Raw genomic sequence first — 17,042 nt, 5'->3', positions numbered from 1 at the left:
TATGCGTTTAGAAAAATTATCCTAATTGCTAATTGCAAAACAAAAATTGCCTATGATGCGCAAGCCGGTTGGTAGATGTAAGTGGTTTCCCTGGCCTACCTAAAATATTGTATTTTTTAACCCTTGGCTAAAGTGAGCGTGGACACCCTAAGGCTCTTCAAAAGCACTTTTTTTTTGCATATGCACTTGCCGTGTTTGTTTCGGATAATGTTGGCAGCGCTGTTGAGGCAGATATGCAAAATGCACGTATGCCATGTACTAACAGTAGGCAGTAAAGGGTTTACAAGTGAAAAGGGGCAGATTTGGACCGGTAGTTCATCCTTCTCGTCATACATTGAGAGAAGAAACCAGACTCAAGCCTGTGCATTTTCAGCCGTTACCTGTGCCACCTCGAATTAGCCGCAGTTCTTGGTTGCTGGAATGGTATTTTGGTGCACCATTGACGCAATTTCATCAAAAATCATCAATTTGTGGCAGCATGTAGCAAATGAAATGGTGCAGGTCGGCACAATTGGCACAGCATTCCCACCACTGCATATATTGTGGCAATTTTACTTTTACCTTCAGTGCCTGATGCAAAATTATCCTGGGCACTAACATACAAACTGTTGTTTACAAAAGCAGGATGCTGTTAACAATAGTTTATGGCACACATGGTGACATCACGGTGAGTGCCAGGTTTTGCAAGATGAGACAATATTTGCAGAATTTTTTAATGAAAAAGTATCATTACACAGGTGAGATCTGCATATGATCATTCAATGATCAGAAAAATGTTACATGCACACGACTTTTATCCATCATTATTGTGCTTAACTCCTCTAGCACATCTCATTCTCACACCATTCATACTAAAAGTAGAAGTAACCACAAAATAAGTCACTGCAAAACTGTCACGCTTCAAATGCGATTCAAATGGGCACACTTTCCAACTCACACAATTTTTAGGTTGAAAAAAAAAAAATTTAGCCTAATATCAAACACAAAATTTAGAAGCTTTACGACGATGAAGCGGCCCTCAGTAGATACTGCCTAACATCTTCAGTGTCCCTTGCAAGCCAGGCTGCATTCAGCCTGATGTTTTCCAAGGACTGCTGGACCACCCGTTCCACACCAGGAAAGTAGTTCTGGCTGAAGAACAACTGCAGAAGGTTAGGAATAGTCAGAAACTTGCAGCAGTTGCACTGTACACAGTAACGAATACAGATTTTCAATACAATGGTCAATAAAAAAAATTCAACAGACTGCAAGCGAGAACGCTTAACAGCACAATGGCCACTACTCCGTTGCTCCAATATTATTGGTATGATAAATTGTGACGGCATGGTGTGGTGTTATCAATGTTTTGTTGATTTGTTTTAGGGAGAAAAAAAATGCCGGATTATAAACCAGGCAACCACACAAGATACTATTTGGAGGTACAACATTTTGGTCACCAAAAAGCTATGATCATAACAGTGCCAACACGAACAGTTCCTTCCCCTTGTTCACATCTACCTCAAAACAGTTCCCATGAAGATGTAATTTAACCTTGACAGAAGGAAAAATACAGACCCATGCATTGACCACCTAACAAAGCACAGTATGGTATATGGGCTTTAACTCTTCCCCTACCACGCCCATTGAGCACCGTTAGCCCGCTAGCGATCGTTTCGCAGTCCGATTTCGGAACCTTACGTGTTGCTTACGACCATGGTGCAGATATAGCTTGTAGCCAAGGAACTGAAATTTCGTTTTCAATGTAGCTTTCTCTTGTCCTGCGAGGGGGCATTTTCTAGCGTGCTGCAAAGATGCGAAGATACAGAACTGCGCTCATTGTTTGCCATATTGCCCCCTAAAGACGACTTCGCTGCTAGACTTCGGAGCCTTCCGTGTTGCTTACAGACACAATGCACGTCTTGGCTTGAACTCAGAGAACTGAAGTTTCGTTTCCAATGTAGTTTTTCTTCCCTTGCAAAGCGGCATTTTTTGAACGTGCTCCAAAGACACTGTACTACCATTAAAGTTGCTTGGCAGCCTCTGCATGCGTGCCGCGCACTCTAAAACATCGCAGTCTCAGGACTCCGTTTCATCTGTGAGTGATGTAATCGACGAGCCGTGCAGCAACGAGTCTCAAGATGCTGAAGATGATTCAGTTTTGGCATTGGTGACGATGGAAACCAGCCTGTGCTGGGCCTGTGCTCAGCTCACGCTTGTTTTTAACTCTTTCCATACCATGGGGGAAATGACCATTTCCTGAAGTTTCAGAACATTTTTTTTTTTTTTTCAATATTTATTGTAATACCCAAAAACAGAGCTGAATAAAGGTGCTTTCTATTCAGATAAGTTTCAACAACAAATTGCATGTTGCAACAAAAAATTTTATTTGCTAAAAACGAGATTTTAGTAAAAAATTGAACACGCTTGTATTTCAAAAGAAAAATGTAAAAAAGTTTTTGAAATATGCAAAATGTTTGTTACTCTATTGGCCACCGTCTGCAAAAAAAAATCAATTCTGTCTTGAATAGTATTCTTGCTACAAACAATAACTGGAAACCCTATAGTTGTGCATCGGAGCGGGGCCGCCTGTGTTTCAGGCTGGTTTCCATCATCACCGATGTGAAAACAATCACCTTCAGTGCCTTGCAACATCTTCAGGCTCGTTGTTGCACAGGTCATCGATCAAATCACTTGCAGACGAAACAGAGTCCTCAGATTTGCTATGTTTTAGAGTGCATGGCGCGCATGTGGAGGCTGCCAAGCGACTTTGATGGTACCGCATCTTCGGAGCGCGTTCAAAAAATGCCGTTTTGCAGGGGCAAAAAAAAGCTATATCGGAAACAAAACTTCAGTTCTCTGGCTACAAGCCAGACGCGTATCGTGCCTGTAAGGAGCGACGAAGGCACCGAAGTCAAGCAGCGAAGAAGTCATCTGCGGGCAACATGGTGAGCAATGAGCGCAGGTCTGCATCTTCATTTCTTTGCAGCACGTTAGAAAGTGCCCCCTCGCGGGACAAAAGAAAGCTACAATGAAAACAAAACTTTGGTTCCTTGCCTACAAGCTGTATCTGTAGCGTGGTCATTAGCAACGCAGAAGGTTCTGAAATAGGGGCATGAAATGATCGTTAGCAGGCTAACGATGCTCAATGGGCACGGTACGGAAAGAGTATATATAAATGACCTAGCTTCACATGTGTCATGCAACATTCATATCTTCGCCGATAACTGCATAATCTATCGCACTGTTAACATTTCCGATCAAATGGCCCTTCAAAACGACCTTGACAGCATTCATAAATGGTGTGACCTCTGGTTAATGACGCTAAATGCTAACAACTATAAACTCGTCTCCTTTCATCGTCAACACAACCCCCTTATTTTTTCCTATGCAGTTGCTAACTCATTTATAGAAAGTGTTTAATAGTTCAGTTATCTTGGTGTCACCCTCTGCAGCGATGTTTCTTGCTGAACACACATCACCACAATCATATCATCTGCTAGCAGATCTCTAGGATTCATGAAACGTCATCTTCCGTCATGCACTGCAACACGTGAAGCTTCTCGCTTATAAACCTTCAGCAGACCCAAACTAGAGTACGCCAGTCCCACTGGAACCCACACCATGTATACCTAACAAATGCACTCGAATCAGTTCAATACCATGCCATTCGTTTTGTTCACTCTGCATGTTCATATAGCACCAGCATTTCAGCTCTGAAAACGAATTCTGGTCTTGAAGGCCTCGCAGCCCGCCGCAGCATTGCCAGCCTCTGTTTGCTACACAGTTTTTTGACAGCTTTCTAAATCAACCACCCTACACTAATCATCCGAACCACATATCTCATCGCACTGCTCATCCGTTTCAGATTGCCTGCCCTGTGTCCCTTACTGCAACCTTTTCACGTTCCTTTTTTTTTTAAACTTTGTGGACTGGAATGCCCTACCCACTGATATCGCTGCCATCACGTCCCCATCTGTATTTCCAGAGGCTGCAAGCACTTATATTTCAAGAGAATGACTTTTACTTGTTGATGAATATATCAACCCAACCCTAGCGTAATACCCCCAAGGGTGTCCTTAAGATAAATAAAGTGAAGTGAAGTGAAGTGAAACACAGGTGGCCACGTTCCGAAGCACAAATACTGGATTTCCAGTTATTGTTTTGTAGCAAAAATACCATTCAAGTAGCAAAAATACCATTCAAGATACAACTGATTTTTTGCAGACAGTGGCCAATACAATAAATATTTTGCATAATTCAGAAAAGTTTTCCTAAAATATTGTTTTTAGCAAATAAAATTTTTTGTTGCAACACACAATTTATTGTTTAAACTTATAAGCCTTTAAAGCACTTTTATATGACTTTGTTTTCAGGTATCACATTAAATTTTGAATGAAACAGTTTTCACAGAAAATAAACTGTACTCTTGCAAAGTGCTGTTAGTGGTGCTGCTAGTGCTATTACTCCATTACCTGAAATTGGGTAAAACCGCCTGAAACTTATGGACCATAAAACACAAACCACCAAAAGCAGAATATCTATGATCAGAAGTGAATGCAGTTGACAACAAAGCGCCAACACTCCATTTGCTCTCCGGAAAATGGAGAAGTTTCCACGGCTTGCACTTCTGTAGAGTGGCACTAACAGTTCATGTTCAAAAGCAGTGCAAAACAACAGGGTGCAGGAAAGGCACGGGACCACCAGTGTGCACTCATTACTGCCACTCAGCTGCGCAGTGCGATTCCAGCCCCAACAGCAGAGGCACAGTGGGAGCGGGGTTGGCGGAGAACGCCCATGATGCGAGACTATTTCCTTGGGCAACGGTGGCTCGACAGACCGCAAAAGGTGACACGCAGAAAGAGGTGGGTTTTTCCATCGCCGTAACTCTTCCAATTCCTGCATCCCCCCCTGGCACTGCACGAGCCGTGGCAGAGACAGGGAGCAACTACCATTGCAGTGCGACATCAACACAATCGCAAAATGTTCCCATGTGTTTACAACTTCGAGTAGCGGGGGGTTTTTATGAACGTTTGCTAGGCGATTTCATCTCCATTTATTTTTCATTTTAATTTCCATTCTGCATTGTCCTTTCATAGTCTTCATGGGGAAACTGCATGTAATGAAAAACTGCGAACTTCACACAATTTCGCTATATCCTAGTTTAAATAAATTTGATACAGAACAGGACATCAGAAACCGTATTACGCACCATGGTGCTCCAGGCCTGGCAGTATTAAGCATTTTGGCAAAGCATTCGATAGAGTTAGTCACAAAAACTTTATCCCAAAACCAAAAAAAACATTCCAGATAGTCAAAGTATTTGGATCATGACACCAATAGAGTATAGTTGATTTAGGCATGTGTAGGCATGTGCGAATATTCAATAATTTCAAATATTCAGCCTAATAGTAAAGTATTTGATTTGATCCGAATGTTTGATATTCGAAATCTTGAAGCACTAGTCTTGAGTAAATAACGTTTCTGGAGCTCTTGTCCCCTTTCCAACACCTGACGCGAGATGGCACTGGGCGTCCAGTGCGTACGCCTAGCAGGTGTCCATGGAATCACCGCTGAAAAGCAACGGCTGCACAACGATGCAATCGCAATGAAGGGCAGCAGTCGGAGGCCCCACACATAGGTCTCACACCCCACAGATGCATCGGCACCGCAAGTAGGTCGGCTCCCCCAAGTTCCGATGGCCCCTTTTACAGAAAGTCAACACAGCTTCAATGAGTGTGAGAAAGTTTCAATGCATTCTCTCTATATTTTTAATGTGAAGGCCTTGTGTGTTTTGAAAATTCCTATTGTGCCGTTCCATCTTATTTGTGTGCCAGAAGTACCCATTCGAAACATTCGCATCAAAATTACTCGCAGAAAATTACCATCTGCTTCAAACCAAAAAACCACTATTCGTAAATTACATGCAAGGATGCACTTTTCTGAACTTACCTCAATTTCCATAGCCTTTTCTTCAGTAGCAAAGTTTTCAGTAATGCACTGCAATAGATAATACCATGATCCATAAGTGAAAACAAAAATTTCTCAAGTAACAAGTGGTTTTTCCCATATCTGAACACACTGTTCAGTGAATGCAATAGCATTCTAACCTTTCCTTCACAGGTGCCTTTCTCTTAAAATTGCTGCAACAAGCATAACTGCCCACTCTAGCATGCTATATGTAATATCACCTTCTCTAACCATACGCAAAAAAAAAAAAAGACATTGATTCCAGTAGTGTGCACATATAACACCAAAGCAGAAAACGATGAATCCAGAGCATATAGCAGAAAGTTTTCGGCAAGGCATCCCAAACTTGCACCACATCAAACAGACATTGTTTCATCTACCAACTTCGTGATGTATGCTGGCTATCATATTGAAAGCGGTGCCTTTAAATAATCACAATACCACTACTAACATGGCAAATGCCCTTACAAGTGCTGCGCACACAATTTTACAAGCTATCCAGGATAAGTCTGCTCAGATCAAAGTGTTGTTAGCCGATAAAGTCGTGCTGATAACTACTGCTTAACGGAACATTCATGATGAGACAGAATTACTAAGAATTACAACATGACACAAGTATGAATGCATACCTACAATCGATCTGCCAGTCAAAATTTGGGACAAAATGGGGGCACAACATAAAGTACACATGTCCACAGGTTGTACTTGACTACATTAAGAGTGACTTTGCCATATAAGACTGCTCATTTGAAAAGCTTTCCAGAATAGGTTTTCTGAAATCTGTCTTAAGGGGACACTGAGGAAAAATTGAAGTTGGCCTTTATCGATAGGGTACTGAGTTCTAATCCTAAAGTGACCACTCTCACCGAAAACGGAGCTTTTATAAGCTAGAAACCAAACAACAAATTGAATACAGGCATTGCCACCACTGAACGATTTCTTAAGTAAAATGCATGTGTCGATACCAAAGTCTGGGTGTAGATCCCAAAGGCTATGCTACATCACCATTCACTTTGGCACAGACATCGTAAGTCTGAACTGAGTGGCAGGAAAATTTTTAATCAATTTTCTCAGCCAGAAATGCATCTTTTGCTGCCGCGCAAATGTCAACAGGCTCGGGAAAAGGCCAAAGATTAAATTTTTACTGAGAACAATAATTGGAAAGAATTGTTCTCGGTGTGCCTCTACAAGTAGTGGCCTTCTATCAAGAGAGGTTTTGTAGTGTCCAGTTAGGCTCCAGTGGCCTCTAGTGCCCACCTATTTTCCTGCCTTACAGCGAACCATTGCTGAATGACGGACCGTTTCCGAGGGCTCTCCAATACCACCACGGATGGTGCGCACAACAAGGTGGACCCCCCCCCAGTGCTGCCAGGAGCCCCGCCAAAGCTACAGACGTTTTTACGCGACTCAGTAAGTGCACACAGGCTTCAAGCTTTATCTGCATTCGTGGTTTTACAAATACAGCCGCTTTTTCTCAGGTTTGCCTTAAGCAACTGAAATGACCTTGGTGTCAATTTCTCTGGGAAGAGCAGAGCTCAGAGCTGTGCGGCAATGCTGGCTTTTACATTATCGATTAAATTTAATTATTTCATTTCCTAATCACCAGCCAACCAATTTTGTACATTCTTTTCACTGACTTTTTCCCAATGTATTTGAACTGAGGCAAGTGTAAAAACAGCATCAGTACAAAAAGTGCACCTTGGGTGATTCAGACCTGTAAATACTTCAAATAATTTCTAACCACTTTTTGGCTAATGGCCTGTAACGCAGAATTCAATTAAAATCACAAAACTGCTTATAACAAAAATTCTAATTCTGCTATTGAAACTCTTATTTGCATATTTGGACTAGACATAAAAAAAAACAGCGATTTTAGTAAGAATCCTACCATAAAAAAATTAAAAAAAAAAAGCTTCAAGATCTGCAATCCCACTTAAAGGGATACTGAACCAAACTTTTGGAGCTGCTCTTTTACATGTAAACAAGAGCTTGACTGCTAAAATTGATAAATGTGACAAGCATTTGAGCGAAAAAAGGCAGATAGCACGTTTTTTCGTGATTTATTGCCGTATCGTTGCACCTGGCGGCTGCTGCGGAAGTTGCGACTAGACGTCATAACACCCGCGCGCCCACTGTTCCCGCAGGAGCACGATTGCCATCGCTACTCGTGGGTTTTGCCAGTTTTGCGTCGGCAGCGTCGCGTCGGAGGTTGGGAGCTTTATCGCTTGGTCTACCCAAACTGCAGTGCGACATCGCGCATGACGCGACCGGTTGCTTGTCGGACGAGGGTGTCATGACGTCACGGTCTTCACCTCATGGCGCGCTCATGAAACATCAAAAATAAAACCATCCGCTGAAAAATATGCGAAGTGACAACTAGATTTCAGTGTAATCACATTCCGAGAATCTATTTTCAGCGTTTTTGTTCAATTTTAAGATTTTTCTTTAGTATCCCTTTAAGATAAAAAAAAGATAACAGCCCAATTTTTACCTGTTAGTTCTTGCAAAAAAAAAAAAAAAGAACAGAAAGAAGCAAGGGGCCCTGTACAGGCGCGGCCATAAGTAAACGGAGCACGCTATTGCGTTCGAAGTGCAATCACGCTTTCTCCATCGGCAATGAAGAAGCGTTGTCTGTCCACAAGAAAGCCCACCAGCGTCATCTACCAGCATGCGCGTACCACTGCGGGAAATTTCAGTTAGGTGACGCGTAAAAAATATTCGAAGACAGTTGCGTGCTCCGTTTACTTTTGTCCGCGCCTGTACAGTCGCGAGCAAAAAATATTAGCACAGATCACTGGCGATTAGAATTCGTATATCTCACCACGCGGTGCTGCGGTACGCAGACCTGCCTAACGGGCCGTTTCCATGTTTGCAGCGTAGGGGGGGACGGCATGAAGTAAGCTTTATCAAGCGTGCACCGCCCAAGCGTTGAAGTGCTGACCCTATGTGACTGTGCTTGCGGCATTTATTTTGGCTCGGTTATCATGAGCAAAGATGGCTTCTTTTTATAACTGTTTCTTTATTTCTGCGATGGATTGTCAAAAGGAACTCGCGGGAACAATAGATGATAGCGCTGCTTTTAGCCAGTAATTTTGCTGGTCCGTGGCAGTCCGCTGAACCCCCCTAATACTGTAGAATGGGAACGACCCGGCACTCTCGTTATCAGCCTCTTCGCCACCCGCAGCGCCACGCGTTGTCATTCCGGCGCTCCGGTGTTCCGTCATGTGTGCTAATCTTTTTTACCCGCGACTGTACATCCAAGCAAAGCAGGTACGGCACATACTGGACCTCAACCAAGACAGTTGCAACCATCACGTTCCTTTCTTCCCTTTTTAGTGATCACTGCTTGCATGCACGCATGATCACAGAAAGGAAAAAGATGTGGGCCAAAAGGAACGTCTCATTCAACCTCGCGCTGATAAAAGAGAACATTGCAAGCAAAGAGTTTGCGCTACAGCACCTCACTCAATGACAAGAGCTTATGAGACGACACTCAGACCAGACTGTGCTCTGCGCCGCAGCATGTATTCTCACGCGAAGCTAACCATCGAGCCATTTATGCTTCTGTAATATCACTTAGAAACTGGACAGCTGTATACCTATTGTGTGTCAGCTGGAGTTGCTTACCACCCTGCTTAGTATACTATGTAGAGATATGAATGGAGTAATGGAATGTGCTTCTGCACTTAGAGGGACTGCAGCTATTGCGAGGCATGACAAGCATAAACATTTAAATGCTTTCATACCTATGTAGACGGAAATAACCGGCTAAATTTGCGATGTGATACAACATTCAAAACATTCGCTTCTTTTTTTCACGTAAACAATGTGCATACCAACATGCCCACCACTCCAAAACAAGCACAGCTGACAGAAAGCAACTACAGCCAACCAAATTCAAGCTGATTAACAACTGTCAGCATGTTTGAGACACACAAGCTTGCCAATGTAAGCTTTAGCAACATGAAGCAACTTTCAAGGCCTGTTTATCAAGCAAATTACAATGCTAGCATCTAGATCTTCAGACATACCTTGACAAGCCGTGCAATGAGGAAGCCCGAGCAGTAGCGCTTCCTAACAGCATCCTTGTTGTTCTTGAAAAAGCTCCAAGTCAGGTCCCGGCCAACAGCCGTGAGGGCACAGTAGATAATGACGAAGACAGCATCTTGAGACTTCACTTCATCCTGTACAGTGAGATCAGAAATTCGCATCAGAATGTGCTGTAATTTTTCAACTGAGAGACAGATGGGGTTCATACCTACCGAGAGAGAAAACTCCAAAGTGGCCTGAATGAGTTCTGGGTTGGTTACCCCAGCAAGAGCAGCTGAGAGTCGGTTCTTTTCCTCCTGAAGGTCACTGTTCCTGTAGAGCTGCAAACATTTAGTTCGTCACTTTACTATCAGGAGTGTAAGTGTTAATGGTAAAAATTAATGTTCCCCTCAGCAGAGGACACTAACACAATTTCTATATAGCCTTTGTCTGCTCTTACGCAGTACGGCACCGTTAATTAGAACTCTACAAGAAACAAAATTTGTTTCTAATGCCAGTCCCTTTGATTACTGATGATAATACTCTTTGCAGGTTGGCACATGCTAACGGGACCACACAATCTTTGCCACCTGTTCTCTAATGCCCAACCTGAAGGAATAATTAGCATTTGTGATAATCCTGCAAAGAAAGACAGTTTGTCCCAGGCAGTGCTAACCAAAGTGAGTATTGTGTACTTGTGGCAAATTGCCTCTTGGTTCTCGACTTTTTCTTCATGATACCAAAAATGACTATAAGGTCACAAACAAACAGCATCACCAACAGTACAGTACGTCACCAAAAACTGCCACGTTTTCCTGGTGGCTTGTTACCAAGATGGGCCTGGGCTAGGTAACATTCCACATTTTCAGATTGGAAAAACTCTGAAAAACACTCACTGGTAAAATTCTTGGCAATTTGGATCTATCCAATAAGCTCCTGATTTTGTATGTAGTCTAGCCTGAAATTATGAACTGTTGCGCATACATTTCAGATGCAGTTTGTTGCGAACGTCTCAAACATTTTGTTGTGGCAAGCTATGTGACAATGAGAACAGAACAGCACAGAACCTGGCTAAAATTTATGAGCGGCTATTGAACATCAAACCCAGGCTAAGGATAGGTCACCCTCATGCCCGTCAACTGCCGCCTTTTACCCAAGTAGTCCTACCCTGCACGTCTTTTCCTAGAGCAATCCATTAATAGACCTCTTTCTAGGAGGGATCTGTGCATGCACAGGCTTTATAGACACTAGAAAGTGCCGGACAGTTGACGAAAACTGGTGCCTAGTATCAGCACTGCCATGTTAAGGCTTTGGAATGGGGCCATGCTGAATAACAAACTAGTGCAAGTGAACTGTACTACACTGGTGAGTCATTCTAGTATATTGGGTACAAACCATAAGTCCGAAAGAAAGAGGAAATGCCTCAATGATTGGATGCAAAACAATGATGTTCTCTCCATTGCACTACAGTTTATGCAATATCAGGCCCACAAAGTGAGGGCAATCCTGCAATGTTGCGCACTGAATCTGCCAATTTTTCCTGCATGAGTGTGAATGTTAAAATAGCTTTCCCAATGTTCCATGCCCTGCACAGCACACTAACAAGGAAGGTTGTCGACAGCCACACAATGCTTTTGCTGCTAGATGTTTGTTTTAATTTAAGGTTTTTATAATGGCACAGCATATTTGTGCATCAGAAAACAATTATCCACTTGGAAACTTCGAACCAAACAAACAAAAAGCAAACAGCAGCAAATTTCATATAAACCATAAAATATCGAGCATGCGCCGACCTAAAGTTTGAAGATAACCACGACGGACACATGGTGGAGTTGGCCCTTGCTTGGTCCAATGACCGAACATTAAAAACAAAGATGCATGAACAAAAACGAATGTGTATGGAGAGAAAGTAAAGACACAGATAACGTGACCATGTGACTGGAGACCCTCTGCATCAGCACCACTGTGTCGGCTCCCCCTTTCCTATGCTCCTTTCAGCATGTTTGTAGTTCCTATCCTTTCAGCATGTTCGTAGTTCCTAGATATTCTGTCTGGTTCGGTCTCTCAACCTTCCTAAGCTTTTCTGTCAGTCTGCTTGACCTTCAGCTTCGGTATATAGTCTCATTTTCGCCTCGATCTAACTGTGACCGCTGTGGCCGGGAACGAATCCATGTCTTTCAGCTCAGCAGCTGAGCACCATAACCACTGAGCCACTGTGGCACTGTGACCCTTGTTATATTATGCATTATATCACCAAGAAACGGTATGACTATTTCCAGCGAGTAGTACTGAAAGTACACTGAGGGAATCAATGTAGATAATACTGAACTCGATGCTCTTATTTATTATTTTCTCTACAGCTACCAAGACAGCATAACATTCGGCTGTAAATATTGATGCACACTGAGGAAGTCATATTATTTTTTCGCAGTATCCCTCCCCTACTGCACTTCCAACCATCCGTGTAAAACTCTGTGCAGCTATTTTTCTTTTTAGTGTGAGATATTCCTGCATGATATGTTCTGGTGGGGTTTGTCTCTTGTTGAATTGTGTAAGAGTGAGATCAGAGACTTTGGAAAAACTATGCAATATCATGCAATGTGTACAATATAACAAAACTGCAGTACATCTCTTCAAACTAAAAAACCAGTGGCCTCATTACTGAGGGTTTATGGTTATTATTACCGTTACTATTGCCATTATTCTTATTAAATTTCGTTCCCTTTCACTGCTTCTTGTCAGCTTCTGTTAGATCTGAAAAGCTGACAGCACTTGAAGATGTCACACTTTGGGTCCATTTCCCAGAGTATAAAAGGAACTACATTCAAACTGGATGTCCAAACAATTAGTAAGGCAACAAGGGAGTAATTACTCATTGGTATCCACCCAAGCGCAGCCATGGTCAAACGTTTAGGGGAATCCCCCAAGGAGGAGTAGATTTGTAATAAGAGAGTAATTATTCATTGACATCCACCTGAGCGCAGCCATGCGGCTACAAAGGAAAGATATACGGCTTTCTCAGAAACTTCGTAGTTAAAGAAAAATTCGTCCTGGTCTGGGGAACGAACCTGGGACCACCGCTTCACCGGAGCAGTTACTCTACCAACTGAACTAACTGGGACGGCAAGCTTATGGTAGGGCGAGAGCGAATTGATCAATAACTCGAAGTGGGAACAGTGTTGGTCAAATGTTTAGGGGAATCCCCCAAGGTGGAGTAGATTTGTAATAAGGGAGTACCGTATTAACTCGCATAATGATCACACTCGCGTAATAATCGCACCCTTGAATTTTGTTGGCAAAAATCAATATTTTTTATTCCCCGTGTTATGATCACACCACGAACTTGCCGCTGCAATTTGGCATGCGCCAAGTCTAGCCGACGATTTGTACTTGCCATCTGTCTGACAGATGGCACGTGACGATGACCATCTTGCTCTCGCGGAATTACAGCGGCAGCCGCCCGTTGGTTGACCTGCAGTCACACGGGCAGTCTAAATGTGGTTATGCTTAACCGCAGATACCAAACTTAACTGTGGTTATCTCGAATCACGGTTCACCATTGCCACAAGGCTCGCCACCATTCTGGGTTGTGGTGCAACGAACGAAGTGACGCGGTGATCCGGAGCGAAGCGACATATGCTAATATCTTGCAGCGCAGTTGGTGCAGTGTCGAGCGTGTTGTCCGGCGGTGCTATCCGGCTGCAGCACTGCCTCCACAGCCGAATACATCGCCTCGTCTCCCGCAAGCAGTCCGCGCCTGGGCAACATCTCTACAGCGTACCTCATGGCGCCAGCGTCAGAAAACCGTGCTAAACTTTCTTGTTCTCGTAAATAATAAGCCCTGGGGTACGGAAATGTCAAAAATGAATTCTCCTTGAGGATCGCTAACCTGTACCGAGTTGGTGGTAGGAATAACTGCGATACAAGCTAGTTTTATGTTCGCAGTCGCATAGCAGCTACTGTCGTTGCAGCGTGACTGACCCGATCTGCTTGCACGCCAGCTTTGCTGCTATGGCATCGCTGAAATCTATCGCATATATTTCTTTTAATATGAAACATATGTGGTTTTCAGTAAGGCAGCACCATAAGTAGACCATTTAGTATAACATTGGTCAATTCAAAAGCGCCGTCTGCTGTGGCTTCGATACAAAACAAGGCAGGCGTAGCAACGACTAGGGAGTAGCACACCAGAGCGCCGTCATCCGCCGTGCTTGCGGATGGCACCATTGCGGTAAGCGCGCGGAATCCGGTGCTGCGAGCACTGCGAACATGTCACCTAATTTAACGCTGCGGCAGGGACCGGACATTTTTTTGCGTAACGGCGGTAAAATGCGTAGCTTGAGCGTTGCGGGACATTGCTGCAGCACCCTGTTGCTGCACCTTCGGACGAGATCGAAGGCTGCATAAAAGTGCCGTCGTGCAGCACTATACACACTGCCTATTCTGATGCATTGCTCTTGGAACATGATTTAGTGCAAAGAAACTATGTTCTTGAAGTGTTCTTGAAGCAGGCCCGCTCGTGCGCTTTTCGCACTCTACCTCCTTGGTTAACGACTGAAACCGAGGTCGCCAAGCTCGGTTCTCGATAACCGCGTTTAGCAGCATAACGCGTAACTGTGGGTAGTGCACCCATGTGACAAGGGTAGTCTGACCAGCAACTTGTTTGCGTTTTCGGTGCTCACAAATTTTTTTTTGTACAAAATTTACTCCGCATAATGATCGCATCTCTAAATTTGCGTCAATTTTTTTTTAAAATTACGATCATTATGCGAGTAAATACAATTACTCATTGGCATCCACCAATGCACAGCCCTACGGCTACAAAGGAAAGCTATACAGCTTTCTCAGAAACTTCGCAGTTAAAGAAAATTCGTCCTGGGTTCGAACCCCGGACGGCAAGCTTATGGTAGGGCGAGAGCGAATCGATCAATAACTCCAAGTGTGAACAGTGTTGGTCAAAATTGGTTGGTAAATCTGGATGCCACTTCATTTCAGCTGCCAAAAATTGCCGCCGCGTTTCAACACCATTGGCTTGAAACGAGCAGTTTTGCACAAAATTAAAATAATAAATATAATGACTTCAGCAACCTCTTTGGGCGTTCAGGCATCACACTGTATCATACTTCATATACAAAGAATAAAGATTTCATGCTTGATTAATGTCGCAGGGCCGCTTTAAACTTACCTTCAGGAACTCATCGTACAGCTTCCTGTCAGCAACTGAAGCTGTTGCTTGGTAAACCTTGAAAAGAAAAAAACGGGGTTTCCTTTCTCAATATTCCACACTTGCAAATATCAAGTTCAAAATGCACCATTGAAGATTATCTTATTTACTTGCATATTAGTAAATACACCATAGCGATCAACCCTTTAACATCGAGAACCGAAAAAAGGGAAAAAAAGTTTGAACGTTGCATAGGTCGTTCCACGGAGACTGCACACTGTGCTGACCATGAAGAGTGTGTTCTGAGGAATGCACAAAAGAAGTTGCAAGAAACAAATGCCTTCACTTCGTTCTACAGTGAAGGCTCATTAATTTGAGCTTCAAGTGATAGGGAAAAATGTTCAAACTATCCAAAAAATCAAATTATCGAATTGAAAATTGATTCCTGAGAAAAAGAAATGGCGCAGTAATTGTCTCATATTTCAGTGGACGCCTAAACCATGCTGTAAGCGAAAGCAGGACGGTGGGAGTGAAAGAAGAGAGAAAGAAGTGCCGTAGTGGAGGGCTCCGGAATAATTTCGACCTCCTGGGGACCTTTAACATGCAATGACATCGCAAAGCACACAGGTGCCTTTTGTGTTTCGCTGCCACTGAAACGTGGCTGCTGCGGCCGGGTTCAAACCCGAGAAACTCCAGCTCGGTAACCGAGCACCCTAACCGCTGAGCCCCCGCAGCGGGTCCAGATTATCAAATGACACGCACTACTTCCACAGCGTCCGCAGCATTGCCAGCTATATATGAAATGGAGTACAGAATGCGAAACAAACTAAGCAGTGTAGCGTTCTCGGATACGGGGCTGCCTGTTTGTTGGTACGCCTACCTTTGCACACACGTTGGAGGTGAATGAGCGACTAATGAAATTAATGTTTTGAGCAAGGCTATTTTGACGATCTCTTGACGCGCTCGTCACACCAGGATGCAGCCTTCCTTCGGGAGCTCGTTCAAATTAACCAGAGCGAGACCCATAGCGTCAGAATTAGCGAACGTCTGACTCCATAGACTACATGGGTGTTGGCCCTCCCTTTTCTGCATTTGTAGCTGGGTTCGAGCCTCACCCCGTTTGTAATTCATGTATTGGGTCCCAAATTTGGATAGCAGGATCTGGGAGAAAAACAGGTCAACCTATATGTGAGTAGATATGGTAGTGCCTAATTAAACGCTTGATAATGATGAGGTGAACTCCCAAAATCAACATAATGGTACATTCAAATGCTGTACTTTTATGCCTCAGTAAAACGGTGAGTTGAGCGAGTTGGTATATACCTGAAGAAAACAGCGCAGCAACAGGGGCAAGAGAGAAGACGATGCTGCGCTCTTTTCTTCAAGTAACTTTTATGCCGAATGCCATAAACCAAGGAAGCGAATAGTGCAGAAATACAAAAAAATGCTTTTAAAAATGGCAACTTACTGCTCCTCGAATGTCAGCAGGAACAATTGCAGTCCCAGACACGTGGGCGTCGAACCTTCGCCTGGCTTCAGCCAGAACTTCTGGATCCTTGAAACGAGCCAGGCGGTCAATCACGGTGCTTCGCAGCAGTGTAGCCAAGTGACCTTAAAAGATATTTCATGTGTTTAGTGGCAACTCTTCCCATTTACAATGTGCTGTTCAAATATTTCAAGTACTAAAAACTGGCTTTGAAAGATGCAGCTCAAGTTCAATTCATTTGCACCTGCTTGATGGCTTAGTACTATGCTCACTTCAAACTTGCCCTGGCGACTTGGCACAAAAAGCAGCATAAGCATACATTTGGAATTCGCCTTGGCTGCAACGCTGCTCATGAGACTACACAGCCCAATTCATGAAAAATGAATGTGCCACCGCTCCATGCCACCACTGCCTCAT

The 17,042-nt window shown here is 43.5% G+C and overlaps 1 protein-coding gene across 1 annotated transcript in view; it reads right to left on the bottom strand.

Moving 5' to 3' along the window:
• Positions 1 to 699: 699 nt before the first annotated feature.
• The window catches only part of Psa (puromycin-sensitive aminopeptidase), a 45,323-nt gene continuing 28,980 nt past the window's right edge, over positions 700 to 17,042 (bottom strand). Inside the window, exons 16-21 of the mRNA XM_089579114.1 lie at positions 16,608 to 16,750; positions 15,161 to 15,217; positions 10,209 to 10,316; positions 9,978 to 10,130; positions 5,929 to 5,976; positions 700 to 1,142 (exon numbers count right to left, since the gene is read on the bottom strand). Of these exons, the coding sequence (XP_089435240.1) occupies positions 999 to 1,142; positions 5,929 to 5,976; positions 9,978 to 10,130; positions 10,209 to 10,316; positions 15,161 to 15,217; positions 16,608 to 16,750 (653 nt within the window). The 3' untranslated portion in view covers positions 700 to 998. The remainder of the gene's footprint in view (positions 1,143 to 5,928; positions 5,977 to 9,977; positions 10,131 to 10,208; positions 10,317 to 15,160; positions 15,218 to 16,607; positions 16,751 to 17,042) is intronic.

This window comes from Amblyomma mixtum, chromosome 3 (assembly GCF_055824585.1).
Source record: "Amblyomma mixtum isolate Tamu chromosome 3, ASM5582458v1, whole genome shotgun sequence".
In the NCBI taxonomy this organism is placed as follows: domain Eukaryota; kingdom Metazoa; phylum Arthropoda; class Arachnida; order Ixodida; family Ixodidae; genus Amblyomma; species Amblyomma mixtum.
The sequence above is the reverse complement of the archived record's forward strand: the minus strand, read 5'-3'. Positions and strand labels throughout refer to the sequence as shown.